The following is a 15853-nucleotide window of genomic DNA, read 5'->3' as shown; positions in this document are numbered from 1 at the left end:
TACATTTACTGTGTGCAAGGCACAAGCTAAAAACTTTAGGAGCATTGTTTCCTTTAATTCCCATGACGATTATGTAAGATAGTTATTTTACTATCTCATTTTACAGATGAAGAATTTGCAAAACAAAGATAATAATAGGTATTGTACACACTTATAACCAGAGCATGAAGTCAACTTTGCATTAAGCTTCTTTCATTTAGTACAATGATGTATTTTCCATATTGAATAGACCATTCCAGTATATTCACATATCAGTTTTCTTCTCATTAGACATTTAGATCATCCCATTTTTCACAATTATATTTAACATTGTAGTGATCAATTTCATTTAGTGCTTGTCTTGAATTATTTTTCTTAGGATGGGATCTCAAAAGTGATCTTCCTCAATCCAAAGGTAAAATCACCTAGCTTTGATAATAACATACTAAAACAAAAAACTTTTTTAAGAAAGCCCACATTTTATCAATGTTCATAAAATCAAATCATTCTCTTGATAGGTTTAGATAGTCATACGTTTAAAATAATGGTACTGTAATTTTAAAATTATGAAGGTATTTTTATATAATTCACTCTCATTGCAAAATCACTCCAGTGGAGGCTATCTTCCAGGCAGCTAGGCGCTTCAAGAAAATTTCCAGATTTATGAAGGCAAGATGTTTCTGCCTTCTTCTACTGAATTCACCCCCAAACCACAAGAGAATGAGAACCAGAATCACAACTCAATTTTGGATAACACCAGAAGACATTTGTAACTCAGAACTCTGTTGTATGAGCAGAGGACAGTGGCAGGAAAGGTCAAACCAAGTGTCTAAAGAAAGGCTCAGGAACCCAAGGCACCAGCTACTGCAGAAGGTGAGCAAGAAGTGCAGGCTGAAAACAAGGGAGTTATGTGAGTCTGCGTAAGGGACAGAGTCCCCCAATTTTCAGTCCTACTAGCAAGAAGCAGGATGGCATCCTTCAGAGAAACTGAAAAGAGAGCCTCTGGATGTAGAGGCACAAGGCACAGAGTGGGGCATGGTGCACCAGACCAGACCCAGGGGACAGGATGAAGTCTGCATCTTGAATGGAGAGACCTCCAGATGTCTGGTTTTCAACAACAACAAAATTACAAGGCATAGTAAAAGAAAAATAACATAGTTTGGAAAGAATGAGTATCAGAAACAGACTCAGCATATGGCAGAGCTGTTTTGTGAAGCTAGAGGCGTTGGAGGTTGAACTTTCTTCTGGTTTCCTTTTTTTGGTCTGCCCCTGTCATCTTGGGTTTCCCTGGAGACTTCTTAAATGAAGTTTGAGATGCACTGTTGTTTCAAATTGACAATTTTTCATTTATTTTTTATGGACACATAGTACCCATAGTAGGTGTATATATTTATGGATTACATGAGATATTTTGATACAGGCATGCAACATATAATAATCACATCAGGGTGAATGGAATATTCACCACCTCAAGCATTTACTGTTTGTGTTATAAATAATCCAATTATACTCTTAGTTATTTTAAAATGTACAATTAAATCATGTTTTACTATAGTCACTCTGTTGTGCTATCAAATACTAGATCTTATTCTTTCTAACTATTTCTTGTATCCACTAATCATGCTCACTTCCCCCTTCCACCCCCAACTACCCTTCCCAGCCTCTGGTAACCATCCTGCTACTGTCTGTCTCTATGAGTTCAATTGTTTTTATTTTTACCTCCCACAAATAAGTTAGAACATGCAAAGTTTGTCTTTCTGTACCTGGCTTATTTCACTAAACATAATGTCCTCCAGTTCCATCCATGTTGTAGCAAATGACAGGGTCTCATTAGTTTTTAGGGCTGCATAGTACTCCATTGTGTATATGTGCCACATTTTCTTTTTTTTATTATACTTTAAGTTCTGGGGTACATGTGCAGAATGTGCAGGTTTGTTACATAGGTATGCACGTGCCATGGTGGTTTACTGCACCCGTCAACCTGTCATCTACATTAGGAATTTCTCCTAATGCTATCCCTCCCCTAGCCCCCCACCCCCTGACGGGCCCCAGTGTGTGATGTCCCCCTCCCTGTGTCTATGAGTTCTCATCGTTCAGCTCCCACTTATGAGTGAGAACATGTGGTGTTTGGTTTTCTGTTCTTGTGTTAGTTTGCTGAGAATGATGGTTTCCAGCTTCATCCATGTCCCTGCAAAGGACATGAACTCACCCTTTTTTATGGCTGCATAGTATTCCATAGTGTATATGTACCACATTTTCTTAATCCAGTCTATCATTGATGGACATTTAGGTTGCTTCCAAATCTTATCTATTGGGAATAGTGCTACAATAAACATGGAAGTGCAGATATCTCTTCAATATAATGATTTCTTCCTTTTGGGTATATACCAACAAATGAGATTGCTGGATCATATGATAGCTCTATTTTTAGTTTTTTGCAGAACCTCCAAACTTTCCCATAGTGGTTGTACTAATTTACATTCCCACCAACAGTGTTCCATTTTCTCCACATCCTCACCAGCATTTGGATAAATGTCATTTTGACTGGCATGAGATGATATCTCATTGTAGTTTTGATTTGTATTTCTCTGATAATCAGTGATGTTGGCCACCTTTTCATATACTATTAGCAACTTGTATGTCTTCTTTTGAGAAACATCTATTCAAACTTTAGATCTTTTACTCATTTTGAATTGGATTATTACACTTTTTCCTATAGAGTTGTTTGAGCTCCATATATATTCTGGTTATTAATCCCTTATGAGATGAATAGTTTACAAATATATTCTGTGGGTTGTCTCTTTACTTTGTTGATTTTTTTCCTTTGCTGTGAAGAACATTTTTTACTTGATGTGATCCCATTTATCCATTTTTTCTTAGGTTGCCCATGCCTGTGCTTGCAAAGATTACTCAAAAAATCTTTGCCCAGATTGATGTGCTGGAGAGTTTCCCCCAATGTTTTTAGTCTTTTCATAGTTTGAGGTCTTAGATTTAAGTTTTTAATTCATTTTGATTTGATTTTTATATGTGGCAAGAAATAGAGGTCTAGTTTCATTTTTCTGCATACAGATATCCAGTTTTCCCAGCAGACATTTATTGAAAAGACTGTTTTCTCCAATGTTATCTTCTTGCCACCTTTGTCAAAAATGAGTTGACTGTAGATGTATGGATTTAGTTCTAGGTTTTATTTTATGTTACATTCATCTATGTGTCTGTTTTTATGCCAGTGCCACGCCATTTAGGTTACTGTAGCTCTATAGTATAATTTGAAATCGGGTAATGTGATTAATCCAGTTTTGTTCTTTATTAGTAGGATAGCTTTGGCTATTCTGGGTCTTTTGTGATTCTATATAAATTTTAGGATTGTTTTCTATATTTATGTGAAGAATATTATTGGTATGTTGATTGAGATTGCATTTAATCTATAGATAGCTTTGAATAGTATGGACATTTAACAATATTGATTCCTCCAATCCATAAACATAGAATATCTTCCCATTTTTTGGTGTCCTCTTCAATTTCTTACATCAGTGTTTTATAGTTTTCATTGTAGAAATCTCACTTCTTTGGTTAAGTGAATTTCTAGCTATTTTATTTTATTCGTAGCTCTTGTAATCAAGGATTACGTTCTTGATTTCTTTTTCAGAGTATTTACTGTTGTCATATAAAAATGCTACTAAGTTTTGTATGTTGATTTAGTATCCTGCAACTTTACTGAATTTATCAATTCTAATAGTTTTTTGGTGGAGTCTTTCGATTTTTCCAAATATAAGTTTGTATCATGTGCAAACAAGGATAATTTGACTTCTTCTTTTACAACTTAGATGTCTTTTATTTCTTCTTGTCTGATTGCTCTAGCTAGAACTTCCAGTGATATGCTGAATAACACTGGTGAAAGTGGGCATCCTTGTCATACTGCAGATCTTAGAGGAAAAGCTTTCAGTTTTTCTCCATTTAGTATGATACCAGCTGTGAGTCTGTCGTACATGGCTTTTATTGTGTTGAGGCATGTTTATTCTATATCCAGATTTTTGAGTTGTTGTTGTTGTTTTTTTTTTTTTTGTTTTGTTTTGTTTTGTTTTTTTTTTTTTTTTTTTTTTTTGAGTCTTGCTCTGTCGCCAGGCTGGAGTGCAGTGGTGCGATCTTGGCTCACTGCAACCTCTGCCTTTTGAGGGGTGTTTTTTAAAATCATGACGGGATGTTGAATTTTGTGAAATAGTTTTTCAGCAGCAATTGAAATGATTATATGGTTTTTGTCTTTCATTCTGTTGTTATAATGTATCACATTGATTTATTTGTATATGCTAAACTATTTCTTGCAACCCTGGGATAAATCTCACTTGGTCATAATGAATGACCTTTTTAATGTGTTGTTGAATTTGGCTTACTAATATTTTGTTGAGGATTTTTGCATCTATATTCTTCAGTGAGATTTGCCTGTAGTTTTCTTATTTTGGTGTGTCTTTGGTTTTGGTATCAGGTTAATACTGGCTGTAGAATGAGTTTGGAAGTATTCCTTCCTCCCCTACTTTTTGATTTGAAATAGTTTGACCAGGATTGGTACTAGGTCTTCTTTATTTTTTATATGTATACATATATTTAGAGACAGAGTTTTGCCCTTTGTTGCCGAGGCTGGAGTGCAGTGGTGGGATCTTGGCTCACTGCAACCTCTGCCTCCCAGTTTCAAGCAATTCTCCTGCCTCAGCCTCTTCAGTAGCTGGGACTACAGGCCTGCACCACCACACCTGGCTAATTTTTGTATTTTAATAGAGACAGGGTTTTGCCATGTTGGCTAGGCTGGTCTCAAACTCCTGCTAGGTCTCCTTTAAATGTTTGGTAGAAATCAGCAATGAAGCCAGTGGGTTCTGGGCTATTTTTACTGGGAGACTTTTTAAGTAATTAGCTGAGGTCGTATTTTCCTGGATGATCTTGATGCTCATTGATGTTTGCCTGTGTTTAGACATCGAAGAGTTAAGTACTGTATTCTTCACAGTCTGGGCTTATTTATACCCCTCCTTCTTGGGAAGGCATTCTCAAACTGCAGGATATATATATGTATACACACACACACACACACACACACGGTGATATTATTTAGCCTTAAAAGGGTAGGTAACTGTGGCATAGAATACAACACGCATGACCCTTGAGGACATTAGGCTAAATGAAAAAAGTCAGTCACAAAAAAGTACTGTATGATTCCACTTACATGAGGTACTTAGAGTGGTCAAATTCATAAAGACAGAAAGTAGAAAGGTAGTTGCCAGAGGTTGTGGGTAAGAGGGAATGGGGAGGTAATACTTAACAAGTAGAGTGTTTCAGTTTTGCCAGAGGAAAACAGTTCCTGAGATGAATGGTGGTCATTATTGCATAACAATATGAATGTACTTATTACCACTGAACTGTATACTTAAAATTGTTAGGAGGATAAATTTTGTGTGTATTTTACCACAATAAAAATATTTTATTAGAAAAATAAAACAAAAAAATCCATGGTAACAAAAATGAAGAATGCCTTATTTAACTCCTCAGTAGATAGGACATGGCTGAGGAAACAAGGAAAAAGCCTGAAGAAATGAAAGCAGAAACTTTTAAAACTGGAATTCAAAGTGAAAAAAGGAAGGAAAAAGATGGAACAGAATATTCAAGAAATGTGGGACAACTACACGTGGTGTAACTGTGCATAATTGGAATACCAGAAGAACAAGAAAAGGAGAAAGGAACGAAATAAATACTTGCAGTGGTAAACGGTGTAATTTCCCCCAAATAAATGACAGACATGAAAACACATATTCAGGAATCTCAAAACATCAAGCAAGATAAATGCTGAAAGTATACATCTATGCATATCATATTCCAACTGTAGAAAACCAAAGGAAAAAAACATGAAAGAAGCTGCAAGAAAACACTAGTGTGAGAGGAATCCCTTCTGTTATTTTCCTCTCTCTATTCTCCTGCCACTTGGCTACCTAGCCAGACCCTTTCAAGGGAAATGCACAGCTGTGTGAGGAGATGAACGATCCATGTTTTAGCTAGAGGATCAGAGGGAGTCACCTGGGACCAAGTGAGCGTGGAGGAGATCACTAAGAATAGCAAATGTAAGAAAAGGAGCACATTAAATTGAGTAGAATTTCCCGGTCTCAACCTAAGGTGCCATGTAGAAATTTTTATATTTACCAAGGACTGGAGAACTGAATTAAGGATAGATCATCATTCAGCTCTCAGCCTTGGCCCAGGGTGACTCACAAACACTATGGATAGAAATATCATGGTACCAACAACATCTGAATATGCGTTTTTTAAAGCACACATGGAAAACTCACCAAGGTAGATCATTTCCTCAGTCACAGAACAAACAACAACTTTTTAAAAATTCAAATCACCAAAAGTACATTCTTTGAACTTTATGGCATCAAATTAGAAAACAACCAATAATATAAATACAACAGAAAATTCTCAAACCACAGGATAATTAAACAACAAAATCTTCAACAATCCAAGGGTCAAACATAGTCTCAAAGAAATTAAAAAATCCATAGAACTAAATTAAAATGGAAAAGTAACATATCATAACCTGTAGGTTGCAGCTAAAACAGTTTTTTTAAGCCTTTGATTTATGGTGAAGGTATAAAATTACATAACAGAAATCAATACATTATAAACAAAAACCCATAGTAATGTAAAATAAAAACATGTTTATGAAGACCAAAGTGCCCCAGGTTAACTAAATATCAGTCAAGATTAAATGATCACATAGCCTTTCTGATTCATGCACCATTTTTAAGAAAGCAATTTTTATGAAAAATGTAGAGAAACTGAAAAAATCATAAACTACAATTTAAATTTATGAAGTATAAATAAAATGTTTAAATTATTTGAGAACTACCAAAACACCTCCTGAGCCCTCCACAGATGACCTCAGAGCACACTCAGAACTGGCTCTTTTGCTTCTCAGAGCATTTTTAGAGTCAGCTTTTCCATGTGCCTGTGTACCACAACTGCCTAAGTAGCTTTTTTAAAAACATGCATTTCCACATCTAACTTTTTTTCTTGTATTATACTTTAAGTTCTAGTGTACATGTGCACAACATGTAGGTTTGATACATAGGTATACATGTGCCATGTTGGTTTGCTGCACCTATCAACTCGTCATTTACATTAGGTATTTCTCTTAATGCTATCCCTCCCCCAGCCCCCGACCCCCCAAAAGGCCCGGTATGTGATGTTCCCCGCCCTGTGTCCAAGTGATTTCATTGTTCAATTCTCACCTATGAGCGAGAACATGCAGTGTTTGGTTTTCTGTCTTTGTGGTAGTTTGCTGAGAATGATGGTTTCCAGCTTCATCCATGTCCCTGCAAAGGACATGAACTCATCCTTTTTTATGGCTGGTTGCAGCTAAAACAGTTTTTAAAGAGAAAACTATACCACATAATACTTATATTAAGATAAACAAAGAACTCAAATAAATAATCCAGGCTTGTACCTTAACAGAAAAAGAAGTAAACAGATTTATCCAAAGCAAGCAGAAAGAAAGAAAACAGGAAACAGAAATTATTGACATTGAAATCAGAAAAGAGATAGAAAAAATCTGGGCAACCAGAACTTGTTTTTTTGAAAGGACCAAGACAATGGATGGAACTCAAGTCAGCCAGACAAAGTAAAGAGAGAAGACACAAGTTATTAAGGTTATGATGGAAACAGGAAATGTCATGACAGAAACTGCAGACATGAGAAGGATAAAAATTAAATACCAAGAACAAATCTATGCAGAAAAATTCAAGAACTGAGATGAAACTTAGGATGAAATGAAATTCCCCCCAAACTCAAAATATCAGAACTCACCTTAGGTGAAATGGATAACCTGAATAGTACCCTAGCTATTAAAGTAATTGATTTCATAGTAAAAATCTTTCTGAGAAAGAAATCTGTAGATCCAGATAGGTTCACTGGAGATTTCTTACAAATATTTAAAGAAAAAGCAACACTAATTTTTATACCCTCTTACATAAAATAGATGAAAAATGAATGTTTCCAGAATCATCAGGTTAACATCATCGTAATATCACCAGGCTGACAGTATAAGCAAACAAACTAGGAAATACAAAGAAATGAACACACTCGAGGCCAATACGCTTCATAAACATCAATGCAAAATCTCAAAGAAAATATTAGCAAGTAGAATTCAGCCATATCCAAACAGTGAGTTTTATCTGGGGAATGCAAGTTTTGTTCAATATTTGATAATTTATCAGTGCCATCCACCATATAAATAGACTATAACATTTATGATAATCTTGAAGCAGAAAACAGCATTTGAGAAAGTACAATATAGTCTTAATAAAAACTCTTGAGAAAGCTAGAAGTTTAAAGGAACCTATTCAGCAATGCAGTGGGATTCTTATCAGTGGAATAAATCAAGAAAAATAATTAAGAGGCATTCAGAATGCAATGGATTATATAACATTGCAGCCTCACAAGACATGACTGTCTATGAAGAAAATCCCAAGGCAACTGCACAAAAACTCCTAGAACTAATAAGTGAGTGCAAGCAAGGTCGCAAGATAGATATAATGGCACTAAAAATGGAAAGTTGCTCTTGCGTTTCCTCAGGCTCACTGATTGTGTCCTTGGCTCTGTCCAGTCTACCAATGAACCCGTGAAAAGTATTCTTCATTTCTGTTACATTGTTTTTATTTTTAGCATTTCCTTTTGACTCTTTCTTAATGAGTTTCCATCTTTCTGCTAATGTTACTTATTTGTTCTTGCATATTATCCACTGTTTCCTTAGAGCACACAGCATATTCCTCATGGTTTTAAATTCCTGGTCAAATCATTCCAAAATCTCTACCATATCTGAGCCTGTTTCTGATGCCTGCTCTGTATCTTCACATTATGGTTGTGTTTTTGGTTTTTTTTGGTCTATTACTATACTTTGAAATTTTTGTTACAAACTTGACATGATGTAGTGGGTGAAAAGAATGGAGTTAAATAGGTCTTTAGTGTGAGGTTTACCTTCATCTGGCTGTGTTTACTGTTTGCTGTAGCTGTAGGTGTCAGAGGCTAAACCTCCCTGTGATGTCCTTCATTTTTCCTCCTTGGTTGTGTTTGGTTTTCTTTGGGAACCTGTTCAGTATGGTCTAGCATGCACAGTTCTTTCCGTTTTTTTCCCCCAGTTGATGTGGTAGTAAGCTGTGGAGAGAGGAGAAACCATCTATCCTCCTATGATAGAAGGCTTGAGTCAGTGTGCCCTGAGCTGTAGCTTTCACTAGTGCTTCTCAGTTTTGCTTTCTTTTCCCCTTAGAGATACAAGAAGGCTGGAGAGTGTTGTAATTGGATATTTCCCTTACTCTGGGTGGATTCGAGTCTGAAAAAACTCAATAGGTTAAACTGTAGAAAAAGAGTTTCTCTTGAGATCAGGTCTAGTTAAGAAGAACCGAACACTCTGGGCATATTTGCAAATGACTCCTTTCCACTCCCCCTACAGGAAGTAGGGAGGGATTTGTCTCCGGTCTTTACTGGGAGAACCTGATAGGGCTCCTGGAGATAAAACTCCCAAAAATGTGTTAGCCCCATTAAGATTGCGCCCCCAGGAGTTGTTAGCTATCAAATTTACCTATGCTGAGCCTCCAGCCATTCATCTTGTCCAGAGGAGGTTTGCCTATCCTAGTACTTGTTCCTGGGTATTTAGCTCCTGGTCCAAGGTTGTGACTGTATCTGTTATGTCTCTTGAACTTTGGGGCAGCAGTTTGCCCTATGGTCTCAGTTCTCTGAGGGATCAAAGAAAAGTTGTTTTTCACTTTATTCAGCTTTTCTCTTGTTTGTGTCAATAGCAGAGAGACTTCAAGCTCCTTACATGCCCAACTGAAAACAAGAATGGACAATAAAAATGGGGAAAAAAAAAAACATTTAGAAAAATATCAGTTTTTTTTTTTTGAATTACAAAGCTACTTTTAATACTTTGGGGTGAGCCCCACAGGAATAAAAAACACTGGGAAGGGGTAACCCCCTCACCCCCGGGAGTGGCCCAGGGGGAGAGAGGCTACCTGAGGGGAAGGAAGCACAAAAGGGACCCGCTGCAGACTCAGGGCAAAGGGAATGCCATCGGTGCTGGGACCTGTGAGCACTACAGGAGGAAACGCGAGCGTGGTGGGACTGGCTCCAGGCACACAGGCGAAGGGCAAGAGGGTTGGACACGAAGCCACAAAGCTACTTGGGTTCCTCCTTCTTCTCGTTTGCCTTTTTCTGCTTCTGCTGCATGATCTCCGAGTCCCTCTGCTTGCGGGCGGCAGCAGAAAGCCCGTCATCTCGGCGCTTTCCCTTAACCGAGTCGCTCTGCTTTTTCATATTCTTCTGGCGGGCGAGCTCACGCTGGTTACCGCGGGTCATGGCGACGGCAGCGGCAAAATATCAGTTTTAAGAGAATTAAAAAATGAAATGCTTTGGTACATATCTGACAAAATATGTACATTATCGGGATGTTGAAACTACAAAATGCTGATGAAAAAAATTTCAAAGAAGGCCCAAATAATAAATGGACATACTGTGTTCATGGACTAGAAGACTCAGTGAAGATGTATCATCTGTACAAAAGTGATCTATAGGTTCAGAGTAACTGTGGTCAAAGCAGCAGCAGGACTTTTTTCTAGATGTAGACAAGCTGATTTAACAAGTGTGTGGAAATGCAGTGGAGCTGGAATAGGTAAAACAATTTTGAAAACACAGAGAAATAGGGAAATCATACTACCCAATTTTAAAATCTGATATAAGCCTATGGTAATCAAGACAGTATGGAATTGGCTAATGGATACACACACACGCATTTATATAAATATGGAATAGAATGCAGAGTCATTCAATAGACCCACAGAGATTAGCCAGTAGAGTTTTTAGAAAGGAGTGAAGGCAATTCATTAGAAAAATGTGTTTTCAGGCTGGGTGCAGTGGCTCACGCCTGTAATCCCAGCACTTTGGGAGGCCAAGGCAGGTGGATCACTTGAAGTCAGGAGTTTGAGACCAGCCTGGCCAATATGGTGAAACCCTGTCTCTACTAAGTATACAAAAATTATGCAGGCATGTTGGCTCACACCTATAGTCCCACCTACTTGGGAGGCTGAGGCAGGATAATCACTTGAACCCAGGAGGTGGAGGTTGCAGTGAGCTGAGATTGAGCCACTGAACTCCAGCCTGAGCGACAGAGCAAGACTCCATCTCAAAAAAGAAAAAGTTAGCATTTTCAATCAGTTGTATTGGAACAATTAACATCCAACTATTTAAAAAAAAACTTTCACCAAAACCTCATACATTATACAAAAATTAACTCAAAGTTGATCATAAATCTAAATGTTATGTGTAATACTTTAAAACCTTTAAGGAAAACATGGGAGGAAATATTAATGTTCTGAAGTTAGGCAAAGAGGTCTTAAACATGACACTAATAGCATAATTCATAAAGGAAAATACGATAAATTGGGCCTCCTCATAATTAAAACTTTTGCTCTGTGAAAAACTCTGATGAGAGCATGTAAAGTCAACCAAGAGATTGGACAAATATTTGCAAATCATATGGTCTTTTATGAAGATTATATAAAGAGTCCTAATATCTCAAAAATTAGAAAATACGTGTCACAAGACAAAATTACACTATATTTAGCTCAATTATCTAATTGGCTTTTATTTGTGATTCTAGAATGTGCAACTTCTATCAAATAGAGTGGGTGTTCTGATGAGCTAAGCAGAAGAGGTTGACTTTATATGCAGGAAAGGGCTGAAGAAAAGTAGAAACAAGGGACAAAAAGTCGACTGGCCATTTTGAAGTTGATTTCCTTATATGATAAAAGTGGAGAAAACTTTCTTTACATGCCTGCTCGAGCACAATGGGCTCTTTGTCATTGGATGCTGTGACTCTCCAGTTTCTTTTTAATTTTTGGAAAACTGGCCCATTTCAAAGTTCATTTTGATTATATGGCAATTAGGATGAGTGATTCCATTCTGGCTTCGTCTGTTCTGCTGTTGCCTATCGATGGAGCTTAGTCCAAAACAATTGTCTCCCATGAATTCATTTAACACAACCAACCAAATTTTTTTTTTTTGGGGGGCCAAAAGATATCAATAGACACTTCACCGAAGTGAACATATCCATGACAAATAAGCACATGAAAAATCATTCTACATCACATCTGTTAGGGAAATGCGAATTTAAACCATGATGAGATACTATAATACTTATTTGAAAATGACTGAAACTTTTTTAAAAAACATTGCTAAGTGCTAACAAGGATGAAGAACAACTTGAAATCTCATACATTGCTAGTGGGAATTATGATACAACCACTGTGGAAAATGATTTCCAAATGTCATATCAACACACCATATGACTTAGCAATCCCACCCAAGGGAAAAAGAAAAGCTTATGTTCACACAAAAGCTTACATACATGAATGTTTATAACATTTCTGGTCATATTTGCCAAAATCTGGAAATTACCCAAATATATTTCCATGGGTAAATGGAAAATGAAATTTTGGTGCATCTATACTATGAAATACCACTCAGCAATAGAAAGAAATGAACTATTGATACACACAACAACGTGTAGTATATCAAACTCAAAGGTGTCTTGCTCTGTGAAAGGAGCCAGTCTCAACAAGTTACATATTCTATTATTCTATTTACCTTACATTCTTGAAAGAGAAAAATGAAATGATAAAGTACAGATGAGTGGTTGCCAGGGTTAGGTGTGAAGGGGTGGGTATAACTATAAAGGTTTAGTAGGTGGAGGGGATTTTGGGGGGAGGAGGGTGATGAAAGTATTACTGTCGTGATTATGGTGGTGGTTTTATGAATCTACATATGAGCTAAAGCCCACAGAACAGAACACCAAAAGCCAAAAAAAAAAATACTGTTTGATAATTTAAAGAAAAAAATTTAAAAAGTAAGCTGCAGTGACTATATTATATAATTTTTTTCGACTTTATAAGAAGGAAAATTACCATGGATAGAGACATTATGCAATGATAACAAAGTCAATTAACAAAGAAGACACAATAATCCTGTTAATTTACTTAAAAGCAGAGCTTCAAAATACACAAAACAACATCTAATAGAACTTAAAGGATTAAGTAGTTAAATCTGCAGTTATATTTGGAGATGGCAATGCTCCTTTCTAAGTAATGATGGAAGAAGTAGACAAAATTCTGCAAAGTTGTAGAAGGAATGGAAGAACAAAATGAACCAACTTGAGCTGATTGATTTTTATTGCACACTCCACAGCACAGCAGCAGGGTATACAAGGTTTTCAAGTGTATGTGGAATTTTCACCAAAGTAGACCCTAAATGAGCCCATAATGAATTTAAAATAATTGAAAATGTACAAAGTGTATTTTAAAAATCTATAATGGAATAAAAATATAATAAAGGAGATATCTGTAAAGTCCCCATGTAAATGAACCACACATATTTACTGATCTATGTTTTAAAAAAATTCTTGAAGAAAATTAGAAAATATTTTCAAATAAATGAAAACGGAAATATGTTTTAAATTTTGTGGAATTCAGCTAAGCAAGTGGCTAGAAGAAACATTGTCATTAAAAGTTTACATTAGAAAGTAACAAAGGACTAAAATAAAAAATCTAAACTTTGATCTTACATAATTAGAAAAAGAAAAGTAAAGCCAAAGGCAAACAAAAATATGTGGATGATATAAATAAGGAGAGAACAATTAATGAAATAGAAATTTCAGAAGTTTCCAAAAAACAGTAAATGATGTTGATGGAACCAAAAATTATTTCTTTAAATAGATCAGACAAGCTGAAATGTCTGATGTCAATCTGAGAAAAATTTTTAGAAAGTGGTGGAGAAGTAATGGCTTTCAACACAACTAGAAGTAAAGGACACTATATGGAAACTATTTTTTTTTTATGACGACAGCACTCCATTTTTAAAGAAACTTGTGAGAAAACCAGATTTGCCTTAAAATTGTCTGAATTTTTAAGTGCCTACTATGTGACAGATGCTATCAAATGCATTAATCCATCAAATTTGAAGAGGATCCTGTAAGGTCAGCGTGGAGAGTTCACCTTCTTCACTCCATAGCATTTTCTGCACTTCCCTTTGCAACACCATCTATCATCTCGGGAAGCTGAGGATTTCCTCCTTCCATCTGATGCAAGGGCAGAATCTTACCCATCATCTCTGCTACCCTCCATATGACTGTTCTTACCTGAACACATGTACAGGTGCCACTAGTCACACTGAAAGCCGGCATGTTCCTAGGGGCAGATGCCAGACAGGAGGCAGTGGAAGGCTGGTTAATTATTCTTTCCAAATTCTAGTTGGTATGTCCACCAAATAACCATTTTTTTCACCTCTGGGAGAAGCCCAGGTTTTGTAAGAATTCAGCTTTAGGAGATGGCTGCTTCTCTTCTACTTCTTATGAGGGGGTGGATGTTCTGAGCACCATCCATCTCTTTGTCTGTTCAGTCTCCACCTTTGGATAAGAACCTCATTAAAATCCTACTGCAAATATCCATGTGGCTTCAAAAACGCACTCTCTACTTTCAGAGCTGAATCTCAGGAACCAGGAAATTGTGGGCCAAATCAGACTACTGAAAGCCTGTTGAGAAAGAGTGTTTTGAGGACTGCCAGAGAGAGATGACCAAGTATCTAAAGTCACAGTACAGAGTGACTGTGGCTGTGGGACAGGACCGAGAGTGAGCCATGGGAGAGCCAGGGGGCTTCTGCAGGAGCTAGTAATACACCATGTCCTGGGGAGGGCAGGTCATTCTGAACAAACACCAGAGGAGGAAGCAGGGAACAGTGGGATGCAGGCCAGGTCCCAGAGTTGGAATAGAGGGCATATGAGGGTGACCAGGGGAAGGGTGCTGTGATGTGGGAAAGTGTTGAGGCCAGACAGAAATGCTGGGAGTGTACTGATCTCATGTGCCCAGGAAGGAGAAGAATGCAAGATGTGGATGAGCACTTGTAGTTTCTCTTACAATCTGTTACATAGTGGGTGCTCAACAAAAAGCACCTAGCAGAGTAATCTCTTAAGGAACCCAGCACACACTTGCCCCAAGTGGTATTTGATTTTCATTGTCACCTTCTCCAGGCCTGTTTTAAATACATTGGCTGCAGGGTCTTTTTTGTCACCTGAAGACATGGTGCAGTGCTGAGAAGAGAAATGAAGTACCAGTCAGGAGGTCAGCCTCGGGGTGGGAGGAGTGGGAACTGCATGGGCTCTAAAGGAATTCAGACCAGGGGTCTGGTTCCAGCCCTGTTCCTTACTAGCCACTTGATCCTGGGAAATGCCCAAGCCCTGTGAGCCTTGGGTCCTTCATATGTGAAGCAGGTGTGATAAACTCTGTCTGCTAGGATGGTTGGAGTGTGTGCAATGTAAGTGATGCACCTGGCTTAGGGTGTCCTTAAATTAGAAGTTTAACAAATGGCATTGGCTGTTATTTCTAATATTATTTGAGCCCAGACTCTACCACTCTGGGATTTTGCTGTTACTGTTCTCCAGTACTTATTAGAGAGTATACAGCTTAATAGGACATGGAATAATTAGCCAAAACAGGAAGTTTCATCAATAAAATTCAGTAAGTGTTGCATCTTAGAGAATATACTTAAAAATTTGGGTGTGCTGGAGACTTCTGCAGCCAGATGCAGCTCAAAGCTCCTAGAATCTGAAGCAAGGACCAACTCCTTCCCTCTCTCCCAGCTACTTTTCCATCCAAACCACTATTTTCATTCATTTTTTCACCACCCAAAATCTTACTCTTGCTTATATTTGGCCAAATGACCCTTGAGATAGCCTTAGAATGTCTTTTTATTAGAGTCAGCTCTGGTTCTCTCAGCCACACAGAAAAGTACCTGGCCA

The 15853-nt window shown here is 37.3% G+C and overlaps 1 protein-coding gene across 1 annotated transcript; it reads right to left on the bottom strand.

The window, feature by feature from the left end:
• Positions 1 to 9900: 9900 nt before the first annotated feature.
• LOC100585406 lies at positions 9901 to 10398 on the bottom strand. Its single transcript, XM_003271836.4, is given in 2 exon segments — positions 9901 to 10251; positions 10253 to 10398. Coding segments are annotated over 2 exon segments (378 nt in total). The 5' UTR covers positions 10366 to 10398; the 3' UTR covers positions 9901 to 9986.
• Positions 10399 to 15853: the final 5455 nt, after the last annotated feature.

The sequence above is a fragment of the Nomascus leucogenys genome, chromosome X (assembly GCF_006542625.1).
Source record: "Nomascus leucogenys isolate Asia chromosome X, Asia_NLE_v1, whole genome shotgun sequence".
Lineage (NCBI taxonomy): Eukaryota > Metazoa > Chordata > Mammalia > Primates > Hylobatidae > Nomascus > Nomascus leucogenys.
This window is presented reverse-complemented; position numbering and strand designations above follow the sequence as displayed.